This window comes from Nelumbo lutea, chromosome 2 (assembly GCF_056320005.1).
Source record: "Nelumbo lutea isolate HS-2025 chromosome 2, American lotus-T2T, whole genome shotgun sequence".
Classification (NCBI taxonomy): Eukaryota; Viridiplantae; Streptophyta; class Magnoliopsida; order Proteales; family Nelumbonaceae; genus Nelumbo; species Nelumbo lutea.
This window is the reverse complement of record NC_142685.1, coordinates 108,577,105-108,593,072: the sequence shown is the minus strand read 5'-3', so window position 1 is coordinate 108,593,072 and position 15,968 is coordinate 108,577,105. Positions and strand designations below refer to the sequence as shown.

The following is a 15,968-nucleotide window of genomic DNA, read 5'->3' as shown; positions in this document are numbered from 1 at the left end:
GCTCCTCTCCACCTGGGCCGCCAAGGCATGAATATAAGAGTTCACCTATCAAAAGGAAAGAACAAGTGATTAAGAGAACGACAGCAAGAGGGATAAAAAAAAACAAAAGCCCGACAAGAAATCTGACTCACCACCATAGCATGAGTACCAGCACGACAGGCGATCTAGTTCAAAGGAAGATCGGTCCAGGCTGCGATCTCCTCAGAGAAGGTTGCCTCCCTACTCTTCTGAAGAGCGTAGTTCGGCAACAGCACGCACCTGAATTCCCCTTGAGCTCCCGAGCCTAAGGGCCCAACTTGCGTATGAACGGACCCAAAGTAAGCGGAGCAATAGAGTAGGCGAGAGCCCCCGTGTGAGTAGTATCGGCATAAGGGCCCCCTACCGCTTCTTACATTGAAGGAGCCACCTCGGTCTCCCTGGGCGAATCCTCTGACGTGTAGTCTAGAACATGAGGCTCCGCATCTTGGGGCAACTCGGCACAAGTTTGCTTGGCGACCCGCTTCCTCCTCTTCATGCCTTGGAACAGGTGCCCACCATGAGTCCTCTCAGAGTCCATCACACCTGCAAAAAAGAGTTCGGCATCAGAAAAAATGAAAGAACAAAGCGAAACAAGAAAACCTAAGCAAGGAACCTACCCGAACTCAAGCCGGCCGCCATGAGCTTGGCCTCCGTTAGGTACCGATGGAATTTTAGCCCTAGCCGTGCCCATTGCCAGAGGCCCTTCACCGTCTCCTTATCAAGAGTGACACCAGAGTCAGGGGCGGCCATCCCCCACCCAGTCTGAAAAGGCCTCCCTAGTACACTTCGCACCCCAAAGTAGTCATGCTTCCAACGCCAGGACCTTGTTGGGAAGTTCATGCAAGAGCTTAAAACCTGGGTGATGAGACATGTAATACGCCCGCCTACTTTTGGGAAGAGGACCCGCTTGTTTCTTAAGTATTAAAATAGAGGAGAATATCTCCAAATCTAAAGGAAAGCCCTGTTCGCAAAAAAGGGAGATTGTCCCCACCAGGTTACGAATGAAGTTTGGGTGAAACTGGCTGATGGTAACGCCGAAGTGGTTTATGACCTCAACAAAAAGGGGGTGGAAAGGCAGTCGCAATCCCATAGTGAGCTGCTCCCGGAATATCACGATCTCTTCAAGACCGTGTTTCCAAGGAAAGCTACCCAAAGGAATGAAATAGGCGCACTCCCCAGGCAAGTTGTAATAAGTAATAAGGGATTGGAGCCCCTCAGGCGTCATGGTCGAAGGACCAAACCTGTCTACCATCCAACCTCGATGAGAGGTAGACGCCAGACTGCCCGAAGCGGCTCGGCCTACGGGCTCAAGCTCTTCCTCAAGTTCTACCTCAGGTTCGCTAAGGCCATCGGGGGATGCAACTCAGTTCGTAGAACCTGCATCTGAGCCACTTGAAGAACCATCTGAGCCACTTGAAGAACCGCCTGAGCTATCCAAGCTAGGCATGGAGGAGAGAAGGTGGATTCTAGGAAGGTACTCACCCGAAAAAAGGTTTGAGCAAGACTTCAGAAACCGGAACAAGCAAAAAACTTTGAATGTGAACTGAAAGCCTGGACGCGAGCTGAAGCTTGGACGCGAGCTCAAGAAGCAAAGCGTAGAAGTGACAAAGCGACTGGGGTCCCCTACTATTTATACCCACAATAACCAAGAACCAACTGTGCAGATCAGAGCCAACCCGACGGCCTGCATTCGCACTAACCGCACATCCCCTGAGACCGAGACGTGATTGGTGCACGTCTTTCTGAAACTAACAAAACATCGGCGCACGTCTTTCTAAAACTGACGAGACGATAGCTTACATCTTTCTTGAAACTGACAGAACGACCAGCGCACGTCTTCTCACCTTTCAAACGGTAGGGGCACATTTTTTTCAAAATCGAAAAGACCTGCTGTCACGTATCCCAGGGGCGTGATTTTTTAAAATTTGAAATAAGCATGTGCCGCCACGTCTGTCAGCATTTGTAAGCAGGTAGGCGTGTCTCCAACCTTTTTGGGCACTCAAGAAAACCACGGAACCCTAACAACGCATCTCGTGCTATCAAGATTCGAAGTATGGGACAAATCCACCTACCACCTCGCGAACTCCCCGCGCCAGGGCAAGACCCTTAGCACAAGGAGTGGGGGGCAATTGATGAAGGAAGATTTGGCCTAACCCCGTAATTACGCAACACGTGGCAAAGGCAACAGCTCGGCACAACAACACGCCTAAGGTGCAAGCACCAAAGAGAGGAACCAGCGGTCCGAACTCCCTACCAGCAGTCCGAACTCCCTACTAGGAGCCCGAACTCTCCCTTAGGCCCCGAGCCAAACCCGAAGGGCAGTAGCCCGAACTGGCCTGCCCTATGACAGTTCGGGACACACATCTCCGAACTGGCCTGCCCCATGGCAGTTCGACACACCTCTCCAAACTGGCCTGCCCTATGGCAGTTCGAGACACACCTTCGAACTCAAGACCAACTCGCTCACCACTCCACTACCTCTAGGACGCCAAACTGAACAACTATACCATGCCTGACATCGAGAAAGTTCGTATCCAGGTACGGCGCACCTGACTGACTTGGGATCTGACGCTTGACAGCCGCACTTCAAACGGCCACCTACCACCGCTACCTGCCACCGCTACCTGCCACCGCCATCTCCAGTTACAGAGACGGCTCCGACAAGGAGTAGTGGCGGTTTTGTCCCAACATAAGGGATGACACCCGAACTAGCAGAAGCACAAAAGTGATCATATCTGACCTAACAGAAGCCTCGGAGTGAGTGCGCGAAGTGGTTATTAAAGGCCCCCTACCCCCAACAACAAGGTATGCAAACTTTGCGCCATCTGGTTTTATCTTGCCTTTGAGAGAATACTAACTTGAGCTTTGGAGTAATCTCACCGGGTTCCCCCCAGAGTTCCCTCATCTTCTCTGTTTCAGGCTCCCCGTTGCTCCAGTCAGAGGCAAGGTCATTGACAGCTAGGACCGGCCGGATTGCGCACCATCAGTATTTATGAATGGCGATTAGAGACTTGGAGAAGCTCTAATATTCTTTTTGGTTAATTTGAGTTAACCATATAATAGTGGAGAGGGCCCTGCGTTGCAGGGGCTTGTTCATAAACTATCAGGCTCAAGCTTAGAGACATGGACTTGGCTCGAATCAAAAGCTCGAAAGTTTGAGCTCGACTAACTTTGATTACAGGTCTCTCAAGTAGCCGAGGTGTTGAGCTGGGGTTCCAAGCCAAAGTGCCAAATTGAGGTTTCTCTCAGTTGCTGAAGTGTCAAGTTGAGATTTCCCTAGCATGCAAGGAGTTGAGCTAATGTCTCCCTTAGTTGACAAGGTGCCGAGCTGAGATATCCTTCAGTTGTCAAGGTGCTGAGCCAAGATTTTCTCAGTGACCGAGGTGCCAAGCCAAGGTCTCCATTATTGGTGAAGGTGTCGTCTACCTCGAGCTCGATTCGAATTAGAGACTTGAGCTTGAGCTCAGAAGTTCGAGCTCAGCTCAGCTCGAACTCGACTACCTTTGATTGCAGGTCCTCTAGCCGTCGAGATGCTGAGTTGAGGTCTCCCTCAATTGGAGAGAGAGTGGCATTCTCGTAATTTATAAGGGGAGAGAGAGATGGTATTCTTGTAATTTGTAAGAAAAAGAGAGAGGAGAATTCTTGTAATTTCTATGAAAAAAGGCAAAAAAATACTGTTAGATTATATTTCCCTCATTCTCATGCCTTCTTAAGTACACATTTCAACTTAATATATTTATATAGATAATTGTTTTAGATTGCTACAGTTTAAGTGGTTCTCTTTGAAAATTTGAAAAATAATTAAGGATAAAATAGTCTTTTCATTGATTCTGTCAAATACGCTGTCACATTCTGTTAAGAAAGGGAGGTTTCAGTCCTTTTAGAAATAATAGGGGAGGTATTAGTATTTGTGAGAAACATTGGGGGAGGTTCAAGTCTTTTACCCAAAAAAAATATGAATGAACTTTCTTTTATTTTCTCACTTACCCATTTTTTCTTAAACCCTAGCGGACTCAATAATATCTCCATTTGTTGATCTTCTATTGCTTCTCACTAAAAAAAATACTTCTACCATCTCATAGGTGAATAACTCTATGTTACGCCTTAAAGGAAAAACTTTTGGCAAGAGTTGATAAAGAAGTAAAATAATTCCAATAACATCTTAAGATATAGTGAAAAACAAGAAATAAAATTCTAACTTTTATGAATATAAACAAGACACCACAATTGTCAAATTGCCATTAAGGAATAACTCAATGCGATATTTAGAAAATTAAATTAACCATGAATAATTCGAATAAATAATTAAAAAGGTAGTTTGGAGATTTAGAAAACTTTAAATAATTTTTTGAAAATCTTTTTCGAAGTTAACGCAAAATCCTTCTGGGGAAAAGTTTACGGGTACAATTGTCACTAACCTCATATACAAGGGTTTTTTTTGTAATTTACCCTTAGGTAGATACCCAAATTTGATTTGTTTTGTATATTTGTATTTGAAATGGAACTTATGATTTGTATGGGATTCGAGTTGAATTTACATTGCAATCATATAGTATAAACAAATTAAACAAATTAAACTAAAAATGATCAAAATGTTATTTATTATTAATAAACTGAATAGCATGAATTAAAAATTATTTGTATGAAACTTGAACCTATAATAGATTAGAAAAAACATGTCATTCAAACTAAATTAACTAATAGATACAATATAAATTTTAAATATATGAAAACATAAATTTAAATCTAATCAAATTGGATTATATGTAAGTATAAACTATAAACATATCAAAATCAAATCCAAATTTGGACAATGAGATACCATTTGCACCCAAATAAAAATGACTTTTATATTGTATATCATGAACAATATATAAAAAAGAAATTTTATGAAACTTGAATCAATGACTTTTTAGTAAAAATCGAATATCCAAACTAATTTTACTAATGAATAAAATATAAATTTTAAACAAACATAAGCATATCTATATCTATACTTAATAAAGCAAATACTTGGTTTATGTGCAGGTCATAAAAATAAATTTTGGTTATAATGGTAACTTGAACTTTTATCCTTTTAGTTGCACACTAATATTCTATTAATAACTTATTAATTTTATCATTAGTATATTATTTTATTATCACCTTATTAATATTATCTTACTATTACTTAAATAATATTTTATTGTTTTATTACCATTAGTTAATGTGTATTACGGTGTTTTTCTTTTTTTTTTTTTTGTCAAGAGATCTCTACTTTAGAAAATCTAGAATCACATTAGGGGGCTGGAATGGCCATTCCCCCAATATGAAAGAATCCCATTTTGCCAAGAAAGGAAAATAAGATCTCATTCCCACCAAACAAGTGATTGGAACCAGAAATGGGCCTTTTTCAATTCTATTTCTAAGCACTAATTCCGGGGAACCAAATGGACCTAATATGAGAGTAGGGATATAAAAGGAATGAAATAAGGTTTCAACTATGATGGTAGAAATACATGATACTAAAACAACTTATAGCCAATCAATTGGTATCTAGGCATCATAAAAGTGGTAATTAAAGATGGATTCAAGTTGAGCCAAGTTGAATATCTCTATTTTAGTACAGACAGCCAAAAAATTATGAGATCTTGAGCTCGATTCAAACTAGAGATTGTGAACTATGGACAATATTGCATGGAGTACTTTTCCCAAGGCAGTTCTCATCAGGGCATATCCTCATTGGTCTTAATTGGTCTTGCCTTTGGCTTTTGCAAAAGACCAAAACTCTACTTCAATCTTTCATCTCCTTTTCTTTTTGTTATGTAAATACAAAGTACAATATCCCAATTCATACAGTTGCCTATAGAGCAAAGACCAAGACTTTTTTACTTTTTGAAGTTATCCTTCTTGGGCACCTGATGTAAAGAACTTTTGTTTCATTTTCAGTACTATATTTTGATTAGTTAAGTTAAAAAAAAAAAAAAAAACTAGACTTTGAACTTAAATTGGCTCGACCATGAGCCAAACTTCCTATAAAAACATTCGAGTTCATGACCGTAAGCTCACAAGCCTTACCAGCCAAGCTTTATTGGGCTCAAGCTCAAGTCGATTAACAAACAAGCCTATCTATTGGGCTTAGGCTCGACTTGAAACTCAATTTAGGCCAAAGCCAAATTAAACTTTTTACAAATCAAGATCAAATAACTTATGAAAAACTCGATTCATGTTTACCCATAATCATAGCCAATCAGGTGGATTTTCATCAAAATTCCAGGGGTGGGGTCATTGGTCAAAGCTCCGAGAGTGAAGAGGAATAGTTGTTTGATCTGACGAAAGAGGGACAACACTCTCCCTTGATTTGTTACAAGTATATGTTAAGGGTAAAACTCTCATGTTGGGAAGACAAAATTGATTACCACTTTAATGGTATTTGATTGGTTGCAAGTTTTCCCATATCATACTCGAAACCATATGGTAATAGAAACCTCATATGGACCTAAAATTCTTGTGTTCTTTTCGGTTGCATTTCACCTGAGTACTACTGCGTTACAAAACTGTTTTGGAAAATCTCAATTTCCAGATGACCTAGCAATAGCCCGAAAATTGCTAGAGGTTGGTCACTCGTAAGAAAGAAAAAAGAGCTAGAGGTGAGGTCAACATGGCAAACAACGACTCAGAATTATTTAATTATTATAATAACAAAAACCATTCCGGAGTAGGTATCCTTGAGTAATAGATGCTTGCCAAATAACAAATCGATTCAATAAAAAATCTGTTCTATCTACAAGAGGTTATTTCAACCAATAATTAAATCCCCAAGAAAACTAAATATAAAAGGATAAAAGATTAAACCCAAGAAACCAAAAACCTCAATTTCACAAGGAGTGAACCCTGGTTAACAAAAGAACATGGACAATTCATCCCAAATATTACTATTGCATTGTGCCAGCTTCATAAGATAAGCGGATGCATCACAGCACGAAACATGTTACCATTCTCTACTGCCTGCAGTCTTACCAGAAATGGCGACAGATGAGGTCTCATGTCAAAATGACCATAATGACCGAGAAAATCACCCAGTTTACCAGCACTGCAAGAGCTTGATCATGCGACAACACCTAACAACCTCAGTCACCTTGTAGACAGTAAAGCTGGCGGATATTTCCAGAAGCTGCCACATGGTTAAACGAATCTAATTAGTCCTTTCCTTCCAAGGTTAGGTGAAACAAAAATGAATTACAATTAATTCATTGTTTCTGATCAAGTCCATCTCCCTTCATCAGATATATCAAGAAAGGAACAATGTCTTAACCACCACAACGCCAACTGTAAAAATCAGTGCCCTCTGAATTGACCATGGGGCAACATTTGAGAAGATTCAACACCCACCCACACACACCCGTGCGGCATGCACCAGGCTGTTTTTAAGTTTCATGTGTATGACGTGTTAGCAAGGGTGTGGGGTGAAAGTAATTTCAAACAATATTCTTTTAATTAAAAGGACAAATAAAGAACTAAGTGGGATAATGTTTCATGTGCTTGAAGTTTCAAAGCAGCCCAGACTATTTTTCGAAACAGCCAAGCTTTTCTTATGCAACATGTGCACACACACAAAGACGAAAAAGGAAAAAAAAAAAAACAAAAAGAAATTAGAAATTACAGAAACAACCAAAAACAACTATAATGATAATCCAGCCTGTAGTTCCCATTGTGCCAACGATAGAAAGTAACATTAATTGAGCCACTTTAATACTTGTACAAAAACAAATCACCAATCATATAACCAAATATGCTAGAGAATTAGCTATTAAATAAAAGATATGCTAGAGAACAAAAATGGATAATAGAATCAATGCAACTAACCCTATCATCTTCAATGAACCCTAGATAAATATAGTGCAAGAATCTCATAACGCATAAATTGAGGTATGATAGGATGAGGATTTGCAGAATTGGACATGTAATAAGGAGTTGCAGACGATTTCTTTTTGGATAAGTGAAGACAAGAAAATTATTGAACATCAGAAAAGCATACACATCCCACGGTTCTATGTTTGACTGTCAGGCTCCAGAGCCATGCCCACAAGTCTAGTACCATCCTCAAAGAACAAGTAATATTACATTTAGCATGATTGATTTGGGGTCCATCACATGTTCTGCCAACAAAACTACAACAATTTATATCTTGATTGGTAATAATATTTTGAGTTAATTATGCAGAAAGTTCACATATCATATTACATCATTTTTCATTATATTTTGGGTTAAATATACCTTTCTCACTAATTAAAAGAATTGACAAGATTCAGAACTTCTTATAGGTATGACGGATAAGAAGATAAACCCTTTGTCAAATGGGAATATGACTGGGTATGTCCTAAAACTTTTTATGGATTGGCTCTGGAGATTTCCCAGAAAAGAGGCAGGCTTGTGGAAAAGTGTGGTGGTGGCCAAATATAGTGGAGCCCTTGATTAGATGGTTTTATAGGCCAATAAAATCAACATGTGACATTAGTTTCTTGAATGGTATTATGGCAGTGCTCAATGATTTGAAGCCGCTTAACACCACCTTTAAAGCTGGAAATGGTTCCAGAATTCATTTCTAGAAGAATGATGAGAGCAGTATTAGCAAGCTTTAGTCCCTTAGGCCTTAGCCACAGACTTTATAAGGTTTCATCTAAGGCTAGCGAAACAGTAGACAAGTTCTACTCCAAGGTAACTCAGTGCTTGAAATTATTGTATGGAAATGCACACACAAGAATCTGACTCCACAAGTAAAACATAAACCTGTGAATACATCTATGGAAAAGTTTATACTATTAAAAGGCTTTATATGATGAAACACCGTTTTCAAACTGTCATTGACCTGGACGGTTGGACCGTTCAGACTGGAAACCAGTCACTCAAACGGTTCTGATTTTACCCCGAACCGTCATCCATCCCAAAACCGTTGAAATGGTCAAAAAATTGTTGACCTAGATGATCAAACCATCGACTCGTTTGACCCGGGCAACAGTTAGTGGTTCAGCATTTATATTTAATTTGATTTATTATTTTGTTTTAAAATAAATAAAAAAACAAAAAAGAAAACAACAAACCTATCCCAACTAAACATTCGACGACTCCTCCAGTCGGACCAGTCCTCCCTGTAGGGTTTTGTTTTGCCAAAACCCAATATCTTCACAAGCTTCACCAAAGAAGACGACAACAGCACACTGACACCTACCTTCCCGAAGTCCAAACAACCACCCGCCGGCGACCAAAATTTGCAGTAGCAGCCAGCGAACATGGTGGAAGATTGTGTTTCCTTCGTTTCCGAACATCTCTGATCTCTTGAAACGAAAGGCGTCTCTTGAAGGGAAGGGCGGCGACAACTGTGGACATCCAACCTCCGGCGACCAATCTTAGCTGCGATTGCCGGCGACCAATCTTAGCTACGATTGCCGACGACCACTCTGGAAGGAGTACAGTGGCAACTACAAGGAAAAAAAACTTGCACGTGATTGTTTTTTTTTTTTTTTCGTTTTTCTCTGATTTGATCATAATCTCTGCGCATTAAGCCATTAACTCATTCCCCTTTTTCCTTTTTGCAATACTACGATTTCTTGCATCAGGAACCAACATTTGCACCGACGACCACTCCATTGGAGCTGAGAACCACTGCAACATCACATCCCCTGTTTTCTAATATTGCTTTGAAGCTTAAACTAGTATATTACCGAGCTTTTTGAAGCTTAAAGACTTAAACTTTGGATTTATATCATGTCTCATGCTTTGTTCGTATGCCCGAATCGGTTAATCTTTTCTTTTTGGCTCTTTGGCTAGTATTTTGAATGGCTCAAGAACATAAAATATTTTTTTGAAGAAATTCATTCTCTTAGAAACTAGAAAGTTGGAATTGAAATTCATTCTCTTAATCTCTTAGAGTAGTTACTTTCAAAAAGAGTGTTGAAAACTTGAAATGCTCAATGTAGTTGTTTTATTTCAATTTATTTTATTAATACAAAAAATATATACTTCAGACTGATTTCATTTGATTTATTTGATACTTGATAGTATATATTTCAGCATATTAAGACAAAAGTGTTGAATTGTTTAATAATGTATTTCAGCTTAATTTTTGGTTGTTTATCTGATTTCAATTTAGTTTTTGATAGTATATATATTTCACCACTAGTATTTTTTCCAAGCATTTTTTCCTCCCAAGTGCTGCTCCAAACATTAGATGTCTGTATGGCTGAATGGCTGAATTTTTCCTCATACAAACTGGAGGAAAAATATCTGTATTTTTTTGTAATTTCTGTGTTTTTTTTTCTGTATATTTGGAATTTTCTATATTTTTTGGAAATTTTCTGTATTTTTTGTATTTTCCGTATTTTATTATTTTTATATTTAGATATTTTTTATTTTTTCACATGATGTTCATTTCCCTGTATTTTTGTGTATTTTGTGTATTTTATTTATTTTTATGGTATTTTTTATTATATATATATATTTTTTTTGTTTTTTTATATATTTATGATGTCATGGGTCAGACCATTCGACCTGGACGGTTGAACCACCGAACCAGAAAACAGCACCCAAAACGGTTCTGTTTCCAGGTTGGTTTGTAAAACCTTGATATGAAACATGGCATTGATCTTGTACATTAGCTGCTTTTTTTTTTTTACTCCGTCATTATGTCAAATAAGCTAGAAGATAAAAAGGAAATCTACACATAGTAGTGCCCTCAAGAAAATCTGTGGAGTGCAGAATTCCGATGTGTATCCAGACACTGATACATCATCCATTTTGGAGAGTCCATGCAACACTGTTTTAAATCCCATTTTCCAAACTTTTCCTTCAAAAGTAGACTGAAGAATACCTCATTTTGTTGCAAAAGTTGGAGATTACCCCTAATTTCCTGGCTGATTTAGTTCAGAAAAAGGATTCTAAAGGGGAAAAAATCAGTGAAATCCTTTTATGTGGCTCTTGCAGAGTCATGAAAATCAACAGAAGCTAGTTGAGTGTGGAGGAAGCACATTTATCCAAAAATAGAAACTTTCATGCAGTTAGTTTCTAAGATAAGTGGGCTGTGGGCAAAGATGTGGGAAGAATATCATTGACATCTCTGATTTGGGAATTTTTCCGCTCCCTCTTTTTCTCATCAGGCAGCCAACATCTCTACCATCAAGTAGAGATATAATTACTTTTGGATCTTCGTACACCCTTACTTTTTTATTACTCATCTAAAAAAAATTCATTATATTCTTTGCTTTCCTAAGAAAAGCTCCTGTAGTAATAAGCATAACTTTGGATGCCCTGTAAAAGATAATAATGTTCATCTTGTCATTACAATACTGCATGAAACACATCAACAGGAGTTGGGCATCTGAAGGTTAGGAATAATGCCTTGCTTGGAAAGTGGTTGTAGCATTTACTATCAGATTTTGTTAAATTATGGCCATAATTGGTTATCAGCATTTGCAGATTGATGGCAATAATTTACTATCAGACTTTGTTAAATCGTGCCCATAATTTGTTAATGTTAAAATTTATAAGTAGTGACAGAGAAAAAAAATTATATAATAGTTGCATATGTTTTGTGCCTTGGACTTTAATACAAAATAAGATAATAATGGCTTTGTGCATGTATTAATTTGTATAAATCTATATAATATGTTTCTTGGAATCTTGATTGATGCATATCAATAAAATTGTATGATATCTATGCATTCCACTATATTAATTGTAATATTTTTCTTCATATGTACTGTCAAAATATACAATTCTTATGTATTTATACATTATTTGTAGCTATTTTGACAATAAACCTATTGTTAGTAATCCTTGGTTTAAAGCACTAACATCTAATCCATTCTCCATCAAGTTTATCACTGTTTTACAGTCTTCAAAAGTGAACAGTACTGGACCCTTTACTTTCAGGTTTCCTTTCCTTCATCTCTTTCAAAAAGTCCTGTAATACATTTTTTATTTCCTTCCAACTTGAGCCATTTCTTCCTTCAGGAATGCACACCAGCTGCTTCTTCCCTTCTCCAAAATATTCAAGCAGAGCCAAGAATCTATCTTTAGTGTTCCATCTTCTTTCAACAAAGCACCTTCATTCTTTTTCTTCTTTAGAACTCTTCCACTTTGTTTCTTTACCTGTTTGAAGTGCTCCCTCCACAAATACTTTAAACCACTCAACCACATTAAGCCCTACCAGCATAAACATAGCTTTCCTCATTTCTCTGATCTTTGATGTGATTTTCCCTTTTACTTTGTGCCCTCTCAAAGAGTAGGTTTTTAGCCTCAGGCTTTAGAAATCTTCTCCAGATTGTTGTCTGAACAAACTCCATTTTTTTCAATTTAGATAAAATGCATAACAAGAGGCTCTCTTCACAATCTTACCTAAATGCAAAAGGCTGAAACCTGGGGAACTCGGTTTTCTTGGGCCCAATTGGTCTAGGCGACACTCATTACAGGCTGAAATCATGGCTTTGATGGAAGAAGTGCAAAGTTCTTTTATGCATGGATGCTATTTCTACAATTTTGAAAATCTACAGTTTTTTAGGATGCATAATTAGTTTTTGTTCTTTTCCAGTGTCTCAGCTGTGTCGGTTTGAGTTTTTCCAGCTGTATTCCACTTTTAGTACATGTTCCCCTTTTGGTATATGTTTCTCATTTTTTAAGGACCAACATTCCCCCATATTGAAATCCAAACATCTTAAAATGCAGCAGGTGGCGTTGAAGTTTCAAAGCAAGGTCACAATATCATGTTCTATGATCACTTTCACAGAAACTAAAGCACCAAATTTAAATCACTAAATTGTTGTAGTCATATCAATCAAACACTTAAGAATTTCTTCTTATAGGAGCACAAAGTGAAGGCATTACCAAGAAAGGAGTTTAGATGTGAGGTATTGCAAATTAAAATTGCAATAGGGTTCCCAAATAATAATCATTAAAGGAGATTCTCAGATGCATTACTATCAAAAGGAATTAGCATAAAACAATTTAAGTTTCTAATTATACATGGAATATCAATTTTCAGAATATTGATCCATAAGAAAATAAAATAAAGAAATAAAAGGAGATCTGAGCATTACTATAAAGCCAATCTTTGAAGTATACGTGAAGAGCACTAGATAGTTCCCGTTTTCGGCTCTCCTCAAGCTGCAATTCTCTCAAAGACTGCTTTATTTCCCCTAAATTCTGAAGCTGGAAAAGAAACAGTTGCTTGAGCATAGGAGGCAGATTTGAGGAATAAGTCAAATATAACATTAAACTGGCAGCTTATATGGTGCATGGTGCACCCAAGTCTTGTCCAGGTGTGATGGTCAAGGACATAAAATTCAGCCACATGAAAGCACTACAAGAAAACTCCATGCAGCCAAGACATATTATGACAACCCTTGGTGCACGCAGCTCATTGTGCCCCAGGTGCGCACTAAAACCCTTGGTGCATGATATGTTTAAATGCAGAGCATTGTGTAAATTTGAAAAAAAAATGTCAAGAACATGTAAAAGCCATACAAATGATAAAGCATAAAAGCAGCCCACTAATCAGATAAGAACTACAGCAGTTCACCACAATTAGCATGGTTTAGTCCACATACGTTTTTCTGCTGCGATGCCATATAGACCTCAGGCAATGGAAATGGATTGTGTTTTGTGGACTTGGGTGACTCACCACCAACCCAATTGGGAATCTGTACAACAAATGCAAAATGGATTATGCAACACGGTTTTCCATAATTGACTCAACATTATTTGGAAATTGAAAAAGTGATGCATTATTATGCCCAATTGACAATTCAATTAGGGCTAACACATGAACATACATGCTCACATAGATATTATATAGAACACAAAAGGAAGCAATCATTATATTTGTATAAATCAAACTTGCACAGGAAACACATAGAATATGGTCTTGTGTGTCTTCTCCCACTACAAGTGCCAGAGAAGTATCAGCATACCAAGAAATTTGTAAACTGATCAGGATCAAGGCATGTTGCCGATTCAGATTGAACATCAGCGACCCCAGCAGGATGAGATAATGAATCATGTAGATCAACCATGCCCAGCACCAGGGGCTCATTCCATCTGTTAAAACTTGCATCAACACCAACTTGGATCATGTGTTCCTCCAATTGTGGATAATATGTGTTATATGGTGCTACCTGACAAAAAGAAACATCCACAAAACAGCAATTGTTTAGAGTGCCAAGATAATGAATGTTATATGACCTCTGTAAGACAACTTCTGCATAATAGGATTGAGTGCCTTAAAACTAATACTGGACCTCAAAAAAGGATTAACATAAAGATACTACATCTGCAGCAGCATTCATTTGTTGGGTTCAAACTGAATGATGTGATGTGCTCGAGATAACCGAGATGTTTTGGACACACTAGCCTTAAAACTGATACTGGGCCTCAAAAAAGGGTTAACATAAAGATACTACATCTGCAGCAGCATTCATTTGTGGGTTCAAACTTCAAACTGAATGATGTTATGTGCTTGAGACAACCAAGCTGTTTTGAACACACTAGTACAATTTCATCAAACCAAATCAAAATCTTATATACAAATGAAAATGATAGGAGAGAAAACTTTCAAGTTTAAACCCCCCAAAATTCAGGGAAGTGCCAACTGAAATGGTAAAAGACATCTAATTGACAAATAAAACAGCTGGGGGAATTTTGCAAACCCTTTTTCACCAAAAAGACCTGAAGAGACAAAAATAGTACAAAACAAAGAGGTACGAACCATGTGCATTGATCATCAGAGAGAATTCATACCAGGTTAATTCTTAGCATTAAATCACACGCAAATCCTTTTCAAGAACACCAGTCAAATATAATGCATAATTATAATGTAAACACGATATCAGAATCATATCTTGCAAAGGATGATATATTATAAAAATAGTGGACTTAGTTACACTATATGGCAAGCAATGACATATACAACGAACAACAGCAACCTTCGCACCTTCAGTTTATGATTATCTCCAAGAATGAGTGGTCTCTGATTTATGCCTAGGAAGAAAACACACTCACGACAATTGGCAATGCAAATTTGTTTTGCTGCTACTATCACTTGCACACGTTCACAATGCTCCACTCTTAAAGCCTGTAAAGACAGGAAGTTGAAATTTGGTACTCTTAGATCCATATTCTAATAAGACTTTTTTTATGAGTAACAGTGCAATTTTATTAAAACAGAAACTGATTCAGGATTACAATCTCATGCAAGATCCCTTAGAGAGGTGCGAGCTGCAGCCCCTCCTGACAAATACAAAGAAGTTAGGAAACAATTGCTGGAATCACAACTGAGCCCAAAACAATTCTTCCCTATTTGCCCCTTGCGTGGCTAAAACGTCGGCCAAAGCGTTTGCAGATCTCCCCACCCACTGAATAGAGACTGACATGTTCCTTGTTAACCATTTAATTTTCGTAACTTCATTTTTATAGCACCAAACAGTCTCAGCAGATTTCCTTAACCAGCCCACCACCACCATTGAGTCCCCCTCAATAATTAGTTGCTTTACCCCCATTTGGTTTGCAAAATGCACCCCTTGTACCGCAGCTAGCATTTCTGCCCTGACAGCATCACCAAGTCCCAAAGGACCCGAGTACAACAGAACAACCTCTCCAAGCTCATTCCTCAGAATCCCCCCCATTCCAGAGGGCCCTGGATTGCCTAAGCTGCTACCATCGAAATTCAGTTTTAGTGAGCCTTCAGCCGGAGGACACCACCTTGGGACTACCTAGTTCTTGATGGAAGAGCACCTCGCTATTGCCAACCAGTTTCTCCAACAGTCATTAAAGGAGAACTGATGGAATAGGTCCAAAGTCTTCAACCATTGTATTGCCCTATTCAATACACAGTCTTTTAGTTGCTGGCTATTTCTTTCCTTCTCTTGAAATATTCTATCATTCCTTTCTTCCCATATTGTCCAAACTAAGGCTGCTCTCGC

At 38.3% G+C, this 15,968-nt stretch overlaps 1 protein-coding gene across 2 annotated transcripts in view; it reads right to left on the bottom strand.

The window, feature by feature from the left end:
• Positions 1-6,740: 6,740 nt before the first annotated feature.
• The window catches only part of LOC148872647 (uncharacterized), a 59,677-nt gene continuing 50,449 nt past the window's right edge, over positions 6,741-15,968 (bottom strand). Inside the window, exons 5-9 of one of the 2 annotated variants that reach the window (XM_088969632.1) lie at positions 14,981-15,121; positions 13,962-14,165; positions 13,599-13,691; positions 13,089-13,200; positions 6,741-7,171 (exon numbers count right to left, since the gene is read on the bottom strand). In XM_088969632.1, the coding sequence (XP_088825758.1) occupies positions 7,128-7,171; positions 13,089-13,200; positions 13,599-13,691; positions 13,962-14,165; positions 14,981-15,121 (594 nt within the window). In that variant the 3' untranslated portion in view covers positions 6,741-7,127. The remainder of the gene's footprint in view (positions 7,172-13,088; positions 13,201-13,598; positions 13,692-13,961; positions 14,166-14,980; positions 15,122-15,968) is intronic. The other variant, XM_088969633.1, reaches the window with a different exon arrangement.